Source organism: Artemia sp. Qi Xiang Cuo, chromosome 17, assembly GCF_049724085.1.
Source record: "Artemia sp. Qi Xiang Cuo chromosome 17, ASM4972408v1, whole genome shotgun sequence".
Taxonomy (NCBI): domain Eukaryota; kingdom Metazoa; phylum Arthropoda; class Branchiopoda; order Anostraca; family Artemiidae; genus Artemia; species Artemia sp. Qi Xiang Cuo.
In genome coordinates this window covers 23,293,688-23,312,454 of record NC_142810.1, presented here as the reverse complement: position 1 = coordinate 23,312,454, position 18,767 = coordinate 23,293,688, and the positions used below count along the sequence as shown (strand labels likewise).

General features: G+C 38.4%; 1 protein-coding gene across 1 annotated transcript in view; it reads right to left on the bottom strand.

Annotated features, from left to right (window-relative positions):
* The window catches only part of LOC148942012 (serine/threonine-protein phosphatase Pgam5, mitochondrial-like), a 168,159-nt gene that overhangs the window by 62,179 nt on the left and 87,213 nt on the right, over window positions 1-18,767 (bottom strand). The window contains exons 3-4 of the mRNA XM_089102842.1: window positions 16,173-16,384; window positions 1,822-1,955 (exon numbers count right to left, since the gene is read on the bottom strand). Of these exons, the coding sequence (XP_088958968.1) occupies window positions 1,822-1,955; window positions 16,173-16,384 (346 nt within the window). The remainder of the gene's footprint in view (window positions 1-1,821; window positions 1,956-16,172; window positions 16,385-18,767) is intronic.

Sequence of the window (18,767 nt, the reverse complement as noted above, 5' to 3'; positions counted from 1 at the left end):
GCCCCATTTAACTCAACCCCCCTGCAACTGAACCCTCCATGTAACTGAACCCCTGTATAACCGAAACCCCGTACAACTGAACCCCCGTACTACTGAACCCTCGTGTTACTGAACCCTCGTGCAACTCGACCCCATTTAACTAAACCCCCGTGTAACTTTACCCCCTTTAACTGAACCCCCGTGCAACTCAACCACATACTCAACTCCCGTGCAACTCACCCCCCTCAAAAACCTCATTCTGTCAAATTTTCAACTTGATATGCATAGCCTAGTGCCAGGAACCAGTGGGAACTATTTTAAACTGACAACACTGTCCGTTTGGGGGGAAGGGAGATTTCAAAAACATCTTACCATAAAATAATTTTCCTTATAAAGTCAATTCTGAGTTTAGTGTACTATTCTTTAATTAACGATTTTAATATCAATTTTTTTAGTATACCATAGCGCTAGACCCTATTTTAAATTGACAATATTGTTCAAACATCACTTATGCTTCGCATTTCAACGGCTTTACTCACCTTTAATTTAACCCTAAAAAGAATCTATTTGTCAAGGAGACCCTTGCCGCTATCCTTCAACATATGCTATTAATAATTTCAGATAACGCATGTAAAAGCATGTTTGGAAATTGTCACTCTTGTTAAGAGGATTAAACACAGATACTTTTAGAGCGGACACTCTATTTTTGATAATGTGAAAAGCCACATTTTGAACGAAATAACTAAAACTAAGGAATTATGGTCTTAACACAGCAATTGAGGAGGGGGTTTTTGTTTTTCATAATAGAAAAAAGCATACTTAGCGTTTTCTAATGACTATACACATAATATTTTACGGGTTTGTATTGTTGGAGGGAAGGGGGCTAAGTCCCCCTGAAATTTGAATTTACTAGTAAAACGTATTTTTTTTTGGAAATAAAGAATGAAAGTGTACTCACATTGAAAATAGAAATATCCATTGTTTCAGAGTTAATAAAATTCTGTGTACTATGCTCGATATGCTAAAACATAATGAAAATTATATTTCAACACATGAACATTTTATACGGGGTTTCAAGGACGAATAAAAAACGGATGTTGAGTTACATAATTTCGTGCGTGTTCCCAAAACATGTTTGACTACTTCATACCAGTTTTTTTTTAAAGAATGTACACGTGAATTCATGACGTACATTCATTGTGCAATTGACAACAAAAACAGAAAAAAAACCTGTTTGCTTTAAATTTTATTATTACGACCAAACTCTAAAAACATGCTTGACTACATTATACATTGCCAAGTTTAAAAAACCTCGACTTTAGTGTGCCAACTTTTAAAATATTCACGCGTGAGTGTAGTGTCTCAGGCATGGCTTTTCCTTGCACAATTCATGTGTATATTTTCATGTAGGGTTCGTATCTATTACACTTTTGAGCATATTCTTATATGCGTGAATGTATAGTTGAATGTAGGGTTCGTATCTATTACACTTTTGAGCATATTCTTGTATGCGTGAATGTATAGTTGAATGTAGGGTTCGTATATATTACACTTTTGAGCATATTCTTGTAGGGTTCTTGTGTAATTCCATGTAGGCGTCGCGGTAATTAATACGATACTACTAGTATAAGGCCATGTGAGCGGATACTCACTCTCTTTGAAAAGGTGTAGAACTTCTATAGAAACGTTTTCCTATGGCCTCAAGCAAATAGCATGGTAATTCCTAGTGCTCTAAGCAAATAGCATGGCGAGGTACTAAGGAACGTGCTGTACGCAAATAGCATGGTAATTCTTAGTGCTGTACGCAAAATAGTACCTAGCACTCTACTATTGTTTCCTTACCTGCATACGAAGTATCTAACAACCTTAGCATGGCAGACAAAGATCTCATAACTGTCATGAAGCTGATCTGGTGACGCACGATGAAAATACGTATGAAAGGCTTTATTTAGTCTCTCTCGGTCGGCTTGTAGTCTCTAAAACAATTAGAAGAATTATAATTTCTAAAATAATGGAAACCGAACAGAATCACAAGAAATATGAAAAGAGTACTTATAATATATCAATTAAAAAAACTTTCCGAAAAATAAGTTTTTCAAAGAAAAGTAAAGGCCATTTTAAAATTAAGCTCAGGAGATACAAATACCTGTTAAAATTCAAACTCAAAACGACCAGAAATTACTATTAAAGAGTAAATAAAAATCAAAACGAACAGAAATTAAATAAACAATCATAGCAAAAAACATACAACAAATAATAATATAAATGAATAAATAGACCTTAAAGCGAGTAATGCTTAAAGTGAATATGAAAATCAAGCTTAAAACGAAAAAAAATATTTTGCTATTAAAGTATAAATGAAACTTAAAACGAACAGAAATTAAATAAACAATCAATGCGAACAAACATACAATATATATTAATGTAATTAATGTATTTTCCCTTCCTAAAGCCCTTGCTGATTCCAGGTGGGAATTAAAGGTCAAGCTAAGCTTGTATACCTCCATGGCAGTGATGGTAGTTACAGGCAATGAGGCTCGATCTTCCGTCCCTGGGCAGCAGAGGAAATCCGTCAGCGCACTTCAAAGCGGTGGAAGGGTGTAAACACCACTGAGCTCCACGCCGAGCGATTTGGTGGCCAACGCGCTCCGGGTGACCCGCAAGACTGGAGACCTTGCGGTCAACTCTATTCCCAAGAAACATCGATGAATCTGAGACCTAGAAGAAAAGTTGTAACGGCTACGGCGTCCCCGGCAAGCGACGCGGCCCCTGTATTGGCGCGGGTGTCGAGAAGTAAACAAGCCAACCATACTACGGCGTTCCCGGTAGGCGATGCGACTTCGAATATGGCGGTGAAGTCGAATAATCCTTTTCATGCCATAAATCTAGGATAGCCCACTACAGTCATTAAACAGGCAAAATCTAGAATAAATGTGGGATGCTGGAATGTAAGATCCGTAAAACAAGAAGCCAAGCAAGTTTTTCTTGTCCATGAGATGGAGAAGTACAACATAGACATAATTTGCATAACCGAGACCAGAATTTCAGGTTCTGGCTCCATAGTTATTACAGCTCCTGAAACGCTACATCAATTCCATTTTTTCTACTCCGGAGTAGAGGATAATTCGGGACTCCAGGGAGTTGGTTTCATCATGAGCCAAAGAACCAGAAATGCTCTCCTAGAATGGGAACCAGTCTCCTGTAGACTTTCCAGAATCAGACTAAAAGGAAACCCCGCAAATGTGCCGATAATTTCTACCTACGTCCCCACCTGTGACGCTGCTGATACAACCCAGGATGATTTCTACGGCGAACTCCAGCAGCTGTCTCCTTCTGTTGCCGCACGTGATTACTTGATCGTTGCTGGAGACTTCAACGCAAGAGTTGGTCCCTCTGACCAAACCACAAGACAAGTCCTGGGAAAATTTGGACAAGGTCACAGATGCGAGAATGGGCAAAGGTTAGTAAACTACGCCTTGATGAACCACCTTGTTGTCACCAATACCATATTTCAGCACAAACCTAGCCACCTTTTAACTTGGCATTCAAATGACGGTGTCACTAAGGCTCAAATAGACTTCATTCTCGTACACCAGCGCTGGAGAAGCTCCGTACAGGACTCTCGCTCTTACAACGGCGCGGACACAGGCTCGCAGTCTGGGTCTGACCACAGGATTGTTGCTGCAAAAATTTTGATACGTCTTGCAACTCGGAGGAAAAACAAACCCAAGGCCGGATTCGACATCGGTAAGCTCCAAGACAAAGAAGTTCGGCAGGCCCTAAATTTGGAACTGACTAACCGATTTGACGCCCTCAGTTCTGATGAAAACCCAACCCCCGAGAAGAGATGGGAGACCTTTAAAACAGTGATTACAGAGACTGCTGATGAGATCATAGGCCGAGCAAAAATCAAACGACAGCATTGGATTACCACTAGGACCCTGTCAATAGTCGGTGAGAGAAGACAAAAGATGAGCGGCCCTAAAGAAGAAACAAAAGAGCTGCGCAGACAGGTAAAACGCTCTGTTCGTCTGGACCGCCACCAAATGTGGGAAGATGCTACCGTGTCGTTAGAGAAAGCAGCACGCTCACATGATACCCGCAAGCTTTACCAGATCCCGAAAGAGTCCGTTGGTAAGAAAGCTGGTGTCTCAGAAATAGTCAAAGACAGATCAGGAAAAATCATCAGTTGTCAGAAGGAGCGCTTAGCAAGATGGAATGATCACTTTCAGATCCTCCTAAACCCATCCCGATCATCCTCTCCTGATATTTTCCCACCTGCTTTTTCGAAGGAAACAACTGACCGCGAGCTATACACACCGATCAGATCCAAAATACTAAAAGCGATCCAAACCTTAATGAACCCCACCGGCCCAGTTGACTACACCTTCCCCCTGGAAGTGTCTAAATAATGCCCTTAGGTCACCACTGATCAGCTCCATGGCATTCTCGAAGAAGTGTAAAGGACCAATTCTTTCCCAAAACATTGGAAGACATCAGTCATTCTCCCCTTCTATAAGAAAGGAGATAAAACCGAATGCAAAAATTACCGCGGAATAAGTCTTATAGACATTGCGGTCAAAATATTCGGGATTATACTCTTGAACCGCTTCAAAGGGGCAAGGGAGGAAAGAACCCGAGAAAATCAAGCCGGCTTTCGGCCAGGTAGAGGCTGTACTGATAATATCTTTGTTTTTCGCCTCATTATCCAGCAGTTTGAAAGGTACAATATACCCCTGATCTTGATGTTCCTGGACTTCATTGCCGCTTTTGACTCTGTCACTCGCCAGAAACTTGGGAAGATCCTAGAGAATGATGGAATGCCACTGAAGTTTGTTGAACTGATGAAGGCAAACTATGACGCGTCAGTGAGCCGAGTTCGAGTCTATTGTGAAGAAACTGAAGAATTCCTGGTTGAGTTCGGAGTAAAACAAGGGTGTATCCTCTCTCCGACTCTGTTCAATTATTGCGTCGATTGGGTGCTTGAAAATGCACTGTCGTCCTATCCAGGAGTTCAGATCGGACAGAATCTTTCCCTGACTGACCTCGATTATGCAGATGATGTTGGCCTCCTGTCAGAACCCGTAGAAGCTCAAAACATGCTTGACAACGTGGTGGCCTGGGCAGACCTGATCGGCTTGAAAGTCAGCACAGAGGAAACAAAATTCATGGCTATTAACCACGACACACGACCATTCACACTAACTGTCAATCCAGTTCAGCTGGAAAAAGTCAACTGTTTCACATACTTAGGCTCCCAAATATGTATTGACGGATCCTCTGACGCTGATATCCAACAGAGTATACAGAAAGCGCAGACAGTCTTTGCCTCCCTTCGGAAACCCTTATGGAATCGCTGCGAAGTCAGTGTCCGAACGAAAGTTCGAATCTACATGGCACTAGTCCGCACCGTTCTCCTTTACGGATGTGAAACATGGTCGGTAAAACTACAGCATGAGAATACGCTGAAGGTGTTTGAGCATACCTGTCTGCGAAGAATTCTCAGAATACAGCTGCGTGACCTTATCTCCAGCACGAATCTACGTCGAATGTGCAATATTCATAGAGATGTTGTGCTCACTATTAAAGGACGCCGTTTGAAATGGTTGGGCCATGTTTTACGGAAGCCACCAGAATACTTGCCTTGCCAAATACCTCTAGTCGAGCCTATTAGCTCCTGGAAGAGACGGCAAGGAGGACAGAGGAAAAACTGGTGGAACCTGGCCAAATCAGACCTTGAACCTATCGGGGGATTCAGAAAGTTCGGACACAGATGGTCAACTCAGTGGCTTACTTTTGCAGAGCAGCTGGCAGAAGATCGCTCAACATGGTCCAAGAAGGTCTCCAAGATCATCGATGCCGGGCGAGGTGGAAACGCCTGATTCCCGGCACAAGTACAAAGTAAGTATAAATAAATCTTAAAACAAGTGAAACTTAAATTAAATATGCAAATCAAGTTTGAATCGAATAAAAATAACTACAAACAAGAGTTTGGGTATCGCCTCAATGCAGAAGCCTAAAACCTACTGCGTCATTGGCGCCTTACTGAAAACAATTCTTTCATTAATTAAGATTTTAGGGAATAAATATCATATTAATATGAAATTTGACAATGCACATTTCTTTTCAGTAAACTCATTTGAATTTTTTTTCAGCAAAGTATAAATTATGTTCTGGCTTTTAGAAAGCATAGGTGTTTTGAACCCTACTCATATTAATTTATGCTCGTTTTGAGTTTGACTCTAATTTTTATTTTAATATTTGTTCGTTTTGGGTTTCATTTATTTATTGATACTGATTTGGGGTAGTTGTATGCTTGGTAAATTGTATGATAGTTGGGACGCCAGGTGTTGAAAGTGTGAATCATACCACGACGGAATGGGGCTGCTACGAGAATTAGCCTACCCACCACCCCCTAAATTGACCATACGGATTCAAAAATACCAATGGCACTGCTTGCGAGTGGTGGAACACTCCGAAACTTGACATCTTATCATATTTTGGTGTTTCATGCAAGAAAATGCATGTTCCAAAAAGTTTGAGGTGCAGTTTTCCGCTCAAATAGAAATGCCTAGAAGCCATAGAATGTTTTCATAACAAACCAAGACGATTAGTTAGAAAAAATGGCAAAACTATATAACGATTAGTTAGAAAAAATGGCAAAACTATATGAGTCTTGAACAGTCTTGGAAAGTATAACCAAAATCAAATTGAATATATAAGATATATAATGATATATAATGATATTAAATGTTGAAAGATTCATCAGTTCAAGATGTTTTTTTCACTCTAATTTTATTTTCATTTTCATTGCTGTAAGAACTGGAAAATAATAAATTTGTAATATACGAGTAATTCGTTTTCAGTGAAGCACCAATGACGCAGAAGGCTTTAGGTTTTTACAGTTAAAGAAGGGGGCAGTATCCAAATTTTGTTCGTAGTGAAGCTATATTTGTCTTGACTAATCTTGAAAAGAAGTAATAAATTAAACTGAATATTTGATGCATAATGAAATTAATTGCTAAAAGCTCATCAGTTCAAAATTTTACTGTAATTTTAATATTTATTTTTAATATTAAGCACAAAAAAACAATTGTAATATAATTCGTTTTCAGTAAAGCGCCAATGACGTAGTAGGTTTTAGGCTTCTGCAGTGAGGCGATACCCAAACTCTTGTTTGTAGTTATTTTTATTCGATTCAAACTTGATTTGCATATTCAGTTTAAGTTTCACTCGTTTTTAGATTTACTCATTCATTTACACTAATATATATTGTATGTTTGTTCGCATTGATTGTTATTTAATTTCTGTTCATTTTAAGTTTCATTTATACTTCAATAGCAAAATATTTGTTTTCGTTTTAAGCTTTATTTTCATATTCAATCTAAGCATTACTCGCTTTAACATCTATTTATTTATTTATATTATTACTTGTTGTATGTTTTTTACTATGGTTGTTTATTTAATTTCTGTTCGCTTTGAGCTTTATTTATTCTCTAACATTAATTTCTTGTCGCTGCGTTCTGTAAATTTAACAGGCGATTTTAAATGCTGTGCTTATTTCTAAGACGGGACTTACAGTAATTTGAAAGACATATTTTTAGAGGAGTTTTTTTAATTAATTTTTGTTCGGTTTTGATTTAAAAAAGTCTCAATCTTTTATGGCATGGGGGGGGGGGAGCTTACTGTCCGATTATTCTTGACTTTAAAAAACGGATGTGGAACTTTCAATTTAAATCGAATGAGGCTTTTTTCAAAGTCTATACGATTACCTCTTTGATAAAAACCTTATATATGAACAATAGACAACTTGCATAACTTGTGGACAACGATTGACAACAATGAATGGATTGAAAAAATAGCTCCAATAAGGGGCTTTAGACCATTTGACTTGCTGACACAAAGGGATCACGACTGTTTGGAATTGACCTTAATAGGATTTTGTGTGCCAAAGCAATTACATCTATCTCAGAGTATGTATTTCAACCTTATAATTGGATAATTATAATAAATTTCCTATGTGTTCTTCCCATACAAAACCCCTTCCCATAAGTTATAAACCCCCTTTAATAAGTTATGCCCCACGGCATAACTTACAATGCCTACCCCCCGGCCCTGGTGGGCTGTGTCGACACCGGAGTTTTTTGTTAGCAGAACTTTGAACTACTTCAACAAAACGTCTAATCGAAAATTTTTATCTGATGCATTTCGGGTGTGGAGGAGGGGGGGGGGCTTGTCACCCTCCAATCTCTTTTGACTCTTAAAAAGTGAACAAGAACTTTCAATTTTCAGTCAAATGAGACCTCTCCAAAGTTTATACAAGTATCCCTTCCATAAGAAATAATGGGAAGGATTCGGAGAATCCTTAAATTACAACTCTTGCCCTGAGGACTGTGGGGCAGTTGTCATCCTCAAAGACCTAATTTCCAGAACTTAAAACTACGTTTAATAAAATGGCTGTCTCAAAATTTTTATTTGATGCATTTGGGGAAAAGGTAGGCGTGAGAAGGGGGGTTAGTTGCCCTCAAATCACTTTCGACTATTAAAAAGGGCACTATCCCTTTGAATTTCCAGTCAAATGAGCCTTTTTTGAAGTTTCTACGACACCGCCTTCTATAAAAACCATATATGCCCCCAGGACATAACTTAAAACCCTTGCCCTGAGGATTGTGGGGGAGTACCACCTCCAAAAAAATATTTCCTATCTGGAAATCATGGGGGAATGATGGGCGTGGGGGGGGGGGCTAGTGCCCCTCAAAACACTTTAAACTATTAAAAAGGGCACTAGCCCTTTGAATTTCCAGTCGAATGAGCCTGATTTGAAGTTTCTACGACAACACCTTCTATAAAAACCTTATATGCCCCCAGGTCATATCTTAAAACCCTTGCTCTGAAGGTTGTGGGGGAGTGCCGCCTCAAAAACATATTTCCTATCTGGAAATCAACTACGCTGAACAAAATGGCTATATCAAAATTTTGATTGGATGTGTTTGGGGAAATGATGGGCGTCGGGAGGGGGGGGGGTAGTTGTACTCCAATCACTTTCGACTATTAAAAAGGGACTAGCTCTTAATTTTCAAACGAATGAGCATGTTTTGAAGTTTCTACGACAACGCCTTCTATACAAACCCTATATGCCCACAGGGCATAACTTAAAACCCTTGCCCTGAGGTTTGTGGGGGAGTGTCCTCCTCAAAAATATATTTTCTATCTGGAAATCAACTACGCTGAACAAAATGGCTATCTGAAAATTTTGATTTGATGTGTTTGGAGAAATGATGGGCGTGGGGGAGGGAGCGGGGGGCTAGTTACACTCTAATCATTTTCGACTATTAAAAAGTGCACAGCTCTTTAATTTCTAATCGAATGAGCCTGTTTTGAAGTTTCTACGACAACGCCTTCTATAAAAACCTTATATGCCCCAGGTCATATCTTAAAACCCTTGCCCTGAAGGTTCTGGGGGAGTGCCGCCTCAAAAACATATTTCCTATCTGGAAATCAACTACGCTGAACAAAATGGCTATAGAAAAATTTTGATTGGATGTGTTTGGGGAAATAATGGGCGTCGGGAGGGGGGGGGAGGGGTTTGTTGCACTCCAATCACTTTCGACTATTAAAAAGGGCACTAGCCCTTTAATTTTCAAACGAATGAGCCTCTTTTGAAGTTTCTACGACAACGCCTTCTATTAAAACCCTATATGCCCTCAGGGCATAACTTAAAACCCTTGCCCTGAGGTTTGTGGGGGAGTATCCTCCTCAAAAAAATATTTTCTATCTGGAAATCAACTACGCTGAACAAAATGGCTATCTGAAAATTTTGATTTGATGTGTTTGGAGAAATGGTGGGCGGGGGGGGGGGAGCGGGGGGCTAGTTACACTCCAATCATTTTCGACTATTAAAAAGGGCACTATCTCTTTAATTTCTAATCGAATGCTCCTGTTTTGAAGTTTCTAAGACAACGCCTTCTATAAAAACCTTATATGCCCCCAGGGCATAACTTAAAACCCTTGCCGTGAGGGTTGTGGGGGAGTATCCTCCTCAAAAATATATTTTCTATCTGGAAATCAACTAAGCTGAACAAAATTTGTTTTGGGGAATGATGCGCGTGGGGGGGGCTATTTGCCCTCCAATCATTTTCGACTATTAAAATGGGCACTAGAACTCTCGATTTCAAATCAAATGAGCCCCCTTTGAAGCTTCTACGACGACCCTTTCCGTATGAAGTGCCTCTGGAAAAAAAAGAATAATAATAAAACATTGGAGCCGTATGGCCTTTACTATAGGCAACGCTACAGCGTTGCCTCTGGTGAGGAGTTCTTAAAAGAAGGCCCAATAGTTTTGGCTGTGCAAAACCTTCCAGTTGGTGGCCCTGTCTTTAATGATTTTATTGCGAAACTAAAAACAATACAATATCGAAACCTTATTGCCTTTATGGCGATAAGGAAATCCTTTTATATGGAGGCAAAATCAACAAACAGAAAAAAAAATCTTTTACTATCTAGAAAGAATTATATAATTGTTGCAGTATATAAACCTATCCTCCAATTTGCGCTGCAAATGGGAGGATATTAGGGGTCGGTTTTAATGCTAAGGGGTGGACGGGCGGACCTGGCTCTGCACAACAAAATGAGGAGTTTTTAGAAAAAGACCAAATAAAACATTAAAGTCTTATGGTCTTTATGACCTTTGGTTTTCTATTGACAAAGACTTAGTAACAGAAAACATAAATAAAAAAAAAACAACTAAAATAGCTTTATAAAAGAGATAACCATTAACAAGCATTATGTAGAGCTATCCTCCTATTTGCGCAAAAAACGAGACGAGGGGGTGGGGTTTAGTGCAAAGGGGTGGGCGGACGGGGCTGGCTGTGCAAAACCTTCTAGCTGGTGGTCCTGTTTTCACTGATATTATTTCACAACTAAAAAAACAATAAAACATCGAAACCTATCTATTAGTATATAAACCTATCATATATTTTCTATCTGGAAATCAACTACGCTGAACAAAATGGCCCAAATAACATTACTTTCGACTATTAAAATGGACACTAGCCCTTTGAATTTCTAATCGAAAGAGCCTTTTTTGAAGTTTCTACGACAACGCCTTCTATAAAAACCTTATATGCCCCTAGGGCTTAACTCAAAACCCTTGCCCTGAGGGTTGTGGGGGATTGTCCTCCTCAAAAATATATTTTATATCTGGAAATCAACTATGCTGAACGAAATGGCTATCTCAAAATTTTTATTGGATGTGTTTGGGGGAATGATTAACGTGGGGGGGGGGCTAGTTGCCCTCCTATCACTTTCGACTATTAAAAAGGGCACTATCCCTTTGAATTTTCAATTGAATGAGCCTTTTTTGAAGTTTCTACGACAACGCCTTCTATAAAAACCTTAAAAGCCCCCAGGGCATAACCTAAAACCCTTGCCCTGAGGGTTTTGGGGGATTGTCCTCCTCAAAACATATTTTCTATCTGGAAATCAACTACGCTGAACAAAATGGCTATCTCCAAAATTTGATTGGATGTGTTTCGGGGAATGATGGGCGGGGGGGGGGGGGCTAGTTGCCCCCACTCACTTTCGACGATTAAAAAGGGCACTATCCCTTTGAATTTCCAATCGAATGAACCTTTTTTGAAGTTTCTACGACAACGCCTTCTATAAAAACCTTATATGCCCCCAGGGCAGAACTTAAAACCCTTGCCCTGTGGGTTGGGGGGGATTGTCCTCCCTAAAAACATGTTTTCTATGTGAAAATCAACTACGCTGAACAAAATGCCTATCTCAAAATTTTGATTGGATGTGTTTGGGGGAATGGTGGGTGTGTGGGGGGGAGGGGCTAGTTCCCCTCCAATCACTTTCGACTATTAAATAGGGCACTATCCCTTTGAATTTCATATCTAATGAGCCTGTTTGAAGTTTCTACGACAACGCCTTCAATAAAAACCTTTTATGCCCCCAGGGCATATCTTAAAACCCTTGCCCTGAAGGTTCTGGGGGAGTGTCCTCCTCAAAATCGTCTTTTCTATCTGGAAATCAACTACGCTGAACAAACTGGCTATCACCAATTTTTGATTGGATGTGTTGGGGGAAATTATGGGCATGGGGGGGAGGCTAGTTGCACTCCAATCCTTTTCGACTATTAAAAAGGGCACTAGCCCTTTAAGTTCCAATCGATTGAGCCTGTTTTTAAGTTTCTATGACACCACTTTCTTAAAAAACCTTATATGCCCCCAGCGCATAACTTAAAACCCTCGCCCCTAGGGTTGTGGGGGAGTGTCCTCCACAAAAACATATTTTCTATCTGTAAATCAACTACGCTGAACAAAATTGTTATCTGAAAATTTTGTTTGGATGTGTTTGGGGGAATAATGGGCGTGGGGGGGGGGCTAGTTGCCCTCCAAACACTTTCAACTATCAAAAAGGGCCCAAGCTTTTTGAATTTCCAATCGAATGAGCCGTTTTTGAAGTTTCTACGACAACGCCTTCTATAAAAACCTTATTTGCCCCCAAGGTATAACTTAAAACCCTTGCCCTGAGGGTTGTGAGGGAGTGTCCTCCTCTAAAATATATTTTCTATCTGGAAATCAACTACGCTGAACAAAATGGCTATCTCAAAATTTTGATTGTATGTGTTTGGGGGAATAATGGGCTTGGGGGGGGGCTAGTTGCCCTCCAATCACTTTCCACTATTAAAAAGGGCACTAGCTTTTTGAATTTTCAATCGAATGAGCCTTTTTTGAAGTTTCTACGACAACGACTTCTATAAAAACCTTATATGCCCCCAGGGCATAAATTAAAACCCTTGCCCTGAGAGTTGTGGGGGAGTGTCCTCCTCAAAAATATATTTTCTATCTGGAAATAAACTACGCTGAACAAAATGGCTATCTCAAAATTTTTATTGGATGTGTTTGGGGAAATAATGGGCATGGGGGGGGGAGGGGGGCTAGTTACACTCCAATCACTTTTGACTTTTAAAAACGGCACTAGCTCTTTAATTTCCAATTGAATGAGCCTGTTTTGAAGGTTCTACGACAACGCCTTCTATAAAAACCTTATATGCCCCCAGGGCATAACTTAAAATCCTTGCCCTGAGGGTTGTGGGGGAGTGTCCTCCTCAAAAATATATTTTCTATCTGGTAATCAACTACGCTGAACAAAATGGCTATCTCAAAATGTCGATTGGATGTGTTTGGGGGAATGATGGGCGTGGGGGGGGGCTAGTTGCCTTCCAATCATTTTCGACTATTAAAAAGGGCACTAGAACTCTCGATTTCCAATTGAATGAGTCCCCTGTGAAATTTATACGACGACTTCTTCCGTATGAAGTGCCTCTGGGAAAAAAAAATAATAATAATAAAACATTGGAGCCGTATGGCCTTTACTATAGGCAACGCTGCAGCGGTGCCTCTGATAACGAATTATTGCATATTTCATTTCAGGTTAGTAATTTACCTTAAATCAGTACGTTGTTTTCTTCAATCTCTTTATTGGTGTTTTATTTCATAGCACCGCCGGGCTTTTCCGAAGAGTCATATTCTTTTGTCAATACTTATGTAACAGGGTATCAGGGTTGCATCTGGGGTGTAAATAAAACATAAATAAAATAAATGCACTTGCCAAGACTAATTTCTAAAAAGACTGTGCCAGATTTACACTCCCTCCCCATGAAGGATTAGACCCTTCCTAGACCAAATCTAGACAACACTAGATGTTTTTCTCCTCAACAGATTTGGTAGATTAAACGTTTTCCTAAAAAGAAAAGCGAGAGCTCGCAACCTTTGAAAAGACAAACAATACAACTTAGTATTTCTACCAAAAAAAAACTCGAGAAACTAAAATCTGAAGCCAATAAGAGGAAAAGATAATACTGGGTACTGGTAGCCAGCTTAATCGTAAAGCTAAGATAATTTTAATTAAAAAAAAAAAAACTTTTTCGTATGCTGGCCAGTGGTCTTCGCAATGCAGGCCCTGATCACTTGATTCACTGCCTTTTGCCGGGAGTGTAACGTATGGGTGGGGACATATTATCCAATTCTTCCTGTGTTTTCCCCCGAGATATCTCCAGGTTCCCAATCGAACCTGGGTAGACTCTGACTGAGCTTATAGGGTCACATCGCTGACCCCCCCCCCCTTCCAAACCAAATAACCAGTGACACCAGGACTTGAAACTCTGTCCAGACGGACAAAGGATTTCACGTCTAGCGCATTTATCAAAGCTTAAGTGCTAAAATAAATTATTACGTGAATAAGAGTCCCTGCAGACCGAATGAGTGGAATATTTCCCAAAATTGCAGTTTGATTTCTCTTGAACTACATGGGTGTTCTATAGTTCGTCTTTCTCCTAACATTTTACCTAAAAGGAAAAGATGTATGGAGATCGCATAAAATAGCGTTAGTTAGGGTCTTAATTATTCTAATGATTGGTTTCTCTGAGCGATTATATTTGATGAACGTTCCCCAAAAAGAAGGAGGAGCTGAAAATCACCCTGTCTGGGATAAAAGGGTGCATTTGACGTTTTTTTTTCGGACGACAACGTCGACAACTTACTGTGTTTTAAGAGTGCTCTAGTGGACCGTCATCCAGTTTAGCACTTGGAGAGGTGAGATTACTGCGTCAAAACTAATCTCAAGGGGATGATGAGAAATAAATGGTTTATCTAAAGCTCCTAGCTTAATACTGGCTTTCTTTTATTTTTTTTTTTTATTTTCAGCAATAGTTTTAATATAGAGAAAAAAACTCAATACTTTGTGATTTTTCCTCTTCACATTCGGAGTAAAAATCCAGCACAATTATTCTCTTATTTCCTTATTAATATGTCTTATCTGTTAGAAATACTTCTTCACCGAAAAGAGGTAGTGTATCTAAAGCCTGTTGTTTTCTTTCGAGTTTTAAGAACCTTAAAGTGTTTATAGATTGATTTATCATAGATATAATTGTTTTGCGTTGATTTTGCTTTAATTTACTATTTGAAGCACAAAAATACTACCATTATTCAAAAAGTATTTAGACGTATCAAGTATAGACAGTATTTAGAGCGACCAGAACGAATGGGCTCACATGGAGTTTCTAGCTTACTATAACCTTTCCAGGGTATTCGCATTTACCTATTTTTTCATCGTAAAAAAATAGGCAAAACCTGCAGTCATGTGAAATAAAAAAGTTTTATGATAAGCAGATTCAAAAACTATGAGTCCGCTTTAAACCTTGCTTGTAAAATTAACAAGCCTTACTTGTAAATTTACAAAAGAATCATATTTGCCCTTTAGCTTAGCTCACTACGCTTGGGATTTTCCCTTTCGCTTTTTAGGTTGGTGTTTGCTTGGGGCTTGTGAATTGCCCTTTAGCTTGGTGTACTACGAGATAACAGCAAATAAGTTTATGAAAATTTTTTATCCAAGCCCAGATTCGAATCAATAAATTATTGATTTTCTTCCATGTGATAATGATACATATTCTTGTTTATTAAGGGTTAAAATAATCTATTTATGGGCAAAATCTTTACGTTAGAAATTTTTCTAATCCAAACGTTAGTCCAGATCCAGTCATATGCTTAAGTATTAGAAATAAGACGAAATAAGATTCCAAATTCATAAACTTTTGGTATCACCATTCACAGTCAGCTAAGATTAGATTCCAAGCCCCAGAATATTAATCATCCAGGGTAACCACAATAAAATCTAATAAGTAGAAAGTCAAAGACGACATAATACTATTGACAGCAAACAATAGTATTTTAAGCGGTCTCCAACCGTCATATCTTTGAGGATGAAATTCACCTTATGTCATAAAGACCTATTGGTTGCCCAATAAAAATAGGATGCATAAATGATAAAAAACACTTTTATCCTTTGTAGCCTATGCCAAAATATTCACGATCATCATTTCCTGCTCTCTTTTTGGTTATAAAAATGGCTAGTCTGGAAGATAAGAGTGGGCACCGGAGTGAAGTTCTCTGTCACCTTCTTATGCGTCTGTGTAAACTTTTACACAGTCTGTGACTTCTGGGTTTAATTGATCTTTTCTGTCTAATAGAAAATTATTTTTTCTAATAAATAACATTTATAAATCTGTAAATGCAAAAGTATTTTGGGGTCCTGCCAGACCGGTATTGCATCTTCGTGCTGCAAGCCCCAAGATATATGTATCTGTGACAGGTAGAGTGTACCCGTACTAAAACAAAACGGCTTACTTCTATTTCATCCTGCGTGCGCAGAGGATTTGGAACTATAGCTGAGCCTTCTCTTATAAAGTTGCAAGAAATTACTTCCATGTCGAGATCAACAGCCTTCAATATAAGGTCAGCAGTTTCTTTAGCTCTTTTCATCGTCGAATGGATTAACTTGTGAAAAGGGTATCGAAGCTCACGGAGACGGTAACCTGTTCTCAATGCTTGGTCTTGCCCTTTAAGAGAATTTAAAAGTTTATTTAATTGACACAAAAATCAGAAGATTATTGTTATTTAAGAGGCCACCCAGAAAAAACTATAATTTAAAGATACTCGAGGGGCGAGGAAAAGTTCCCTGACGGACGGAATAAAAAAAAAACGGTTCAGCTTTGTTTTGTTAATACAATGTAAAATAGTTTTAATTTGGATCCTTCAACTGAGGCTAACTCTGTTAGTACTGAATCGTTAGTACTGAAGCGGAGAGATACGTGTCTGCTTTTGTTTCGTTTTTTTGTTGCTTGATTAGCTAGTAGTTTTCTCTTTCCATTTTGTGTTTATCGGGAAATTATTGTGACATATCCTGAGCTTACCACCTCTTTGTTCTAAAAAGTAAATAAAAGTACGCCAGAAGTGACCTAAAGTTAAATATCTGAATTGAAAACTTCAATGACCAGAAACAGAGCCGGATATACTTATCTAACGCCTATGGGCTAAACAAAGCGGGGCCTTTCTCCTTCAGCTTCAACGGAGAGTATAGAAGGATAAAGATGAATTTTCATTTAAAAATAACAATAAGCAAAATTGGAATATTTTTATTACTGTCAAATTCCCCAAACTGAGTCAAGACTCGGGCCACAAATGCCCTGTGCCTTCATATGGAAGCTGGTTATACTTTATTTATTATTTGGCTTGTTGCTAAAATAATTATAATGAAACAAATTTGACTTAAATATGTATAGGCATTAATTCATCAAATTATATTAAAAATTTTTGGTTTGGCAGCCTTTAGATAAAAATTATAAGTTTCATAGGGCTCTAATATCTATCAGATCTACTTTCATAGTTGCAGTAGCAGCTGGAACCTAGTAAGGGACGGACTGCGGAACATAGGAAACAAACATTAAAAACGAGTTTTAAGAACACTGGCAAGTGAGAAAAACGCCATTTCTAGCTGATTCAGGAATGGTAACTCTTATTTTGATTAGTCTTAAAAGTAAAACGTCTTTTTTCTTCTTTTCCACTGCTAGCGGGGCACTGGAACATCATAGAGAGTTGTTTAAAGGTTAATCCTATAGGAAATTGTTAAGTCTAATGTTTTTTTTTTAATGTCAAGACATAATCTTAGAAATATATTAAATTAAAGCTCGGTAATTATAAGTGCAGAAAAGTGTTTAAAATCTTAAATGTGTAAAATAAACAGAATTCATAAAGTAATCTGTGTATCAAGCACTACTCCAATTTAAAACGTACTCATCGGTATAAGAATTGTGGGTACTTGTATGATATATACCCTACCTAATGTTCTTCTAATATGTTTCTCTGACAAATCTTATAAATATGTTAATTTAAAACTTGGTAATTATAAGTGCAAAAAAGCGTTTAAAATCTTAAATGTGTAAAATAATCAGAATTCATAAAGTAATATGTGCATAAAGCACTACTCCAATTTAAAACGTACTCATCGGTATAAGAGTTGTGGGTACTTGTATGATATATACCCTACCTAATGTTCATCTAATATGTTTCTCTGACGCTCAATCTTAATAAAATATACAAAAGTAAGATAAAAATATAATACTTTAGAAACAAATTTGGGCTATATATTTGCACAATAGGGGGGAGGGGTAAGGTATAGCGGGTCGTATACCTTAGATGTTAGGTACAATTGCTCTGCATATTATGCAGTAAGAATTGTTTTCTAACTTCATATTCCATATACTTTACCCCTCCCCCCCCCCCTATTGGGCAAATACATAGCCCAAATTATATATTTTCCATCTATTCTGTCACTTTTCTTTGTCTTGTCTCAAGATAAGCTTAAAGAAACTAACGAAAAAAAGCCGGCTCTGTAACACGTCAATGAATGAACAAATTGAGTGGTAGGGCGTTTATCATACAAATATCGAGTTGTGAAGTTTGTATCTGGCCCCTTGAAGAGAAGACTTGCTAATTACATAACGAATGCCAAATAATTTCGCAATTTGCAAATCTCTTTTAATGGCATATAAAGCAGGATCTACCACATGCTGAAAAAGAGATTTCATCTATCAAGTGACCAGAAAATGGGTCCAAGAAAGCATTTTAAATTCTATTATTTATATGTTTTGTTTCCGAGTGCTTCTCTATTCATTTATTATTCCTTTTTTTGATATTGCTCATGATTTTAGGAATAGTGGCTCCATTAAAAGAAAATTATAACGCCAAGAAGTAATTAAATGTTTTTTTTAATGTGCAGTATTATGTGTAGTACCTTAACGGTCAAGTGTCAATGCTAAAATTTGGTGAACCTGCACGAGACACTAGCCGGGCGTGCCTCTCCAAAAGCTAACACATAAGCACTTGCCCAATTGGAGAGTCATAGCTACTTCTGCCATTTGCCCAAGCCGTTTACCAAAACCC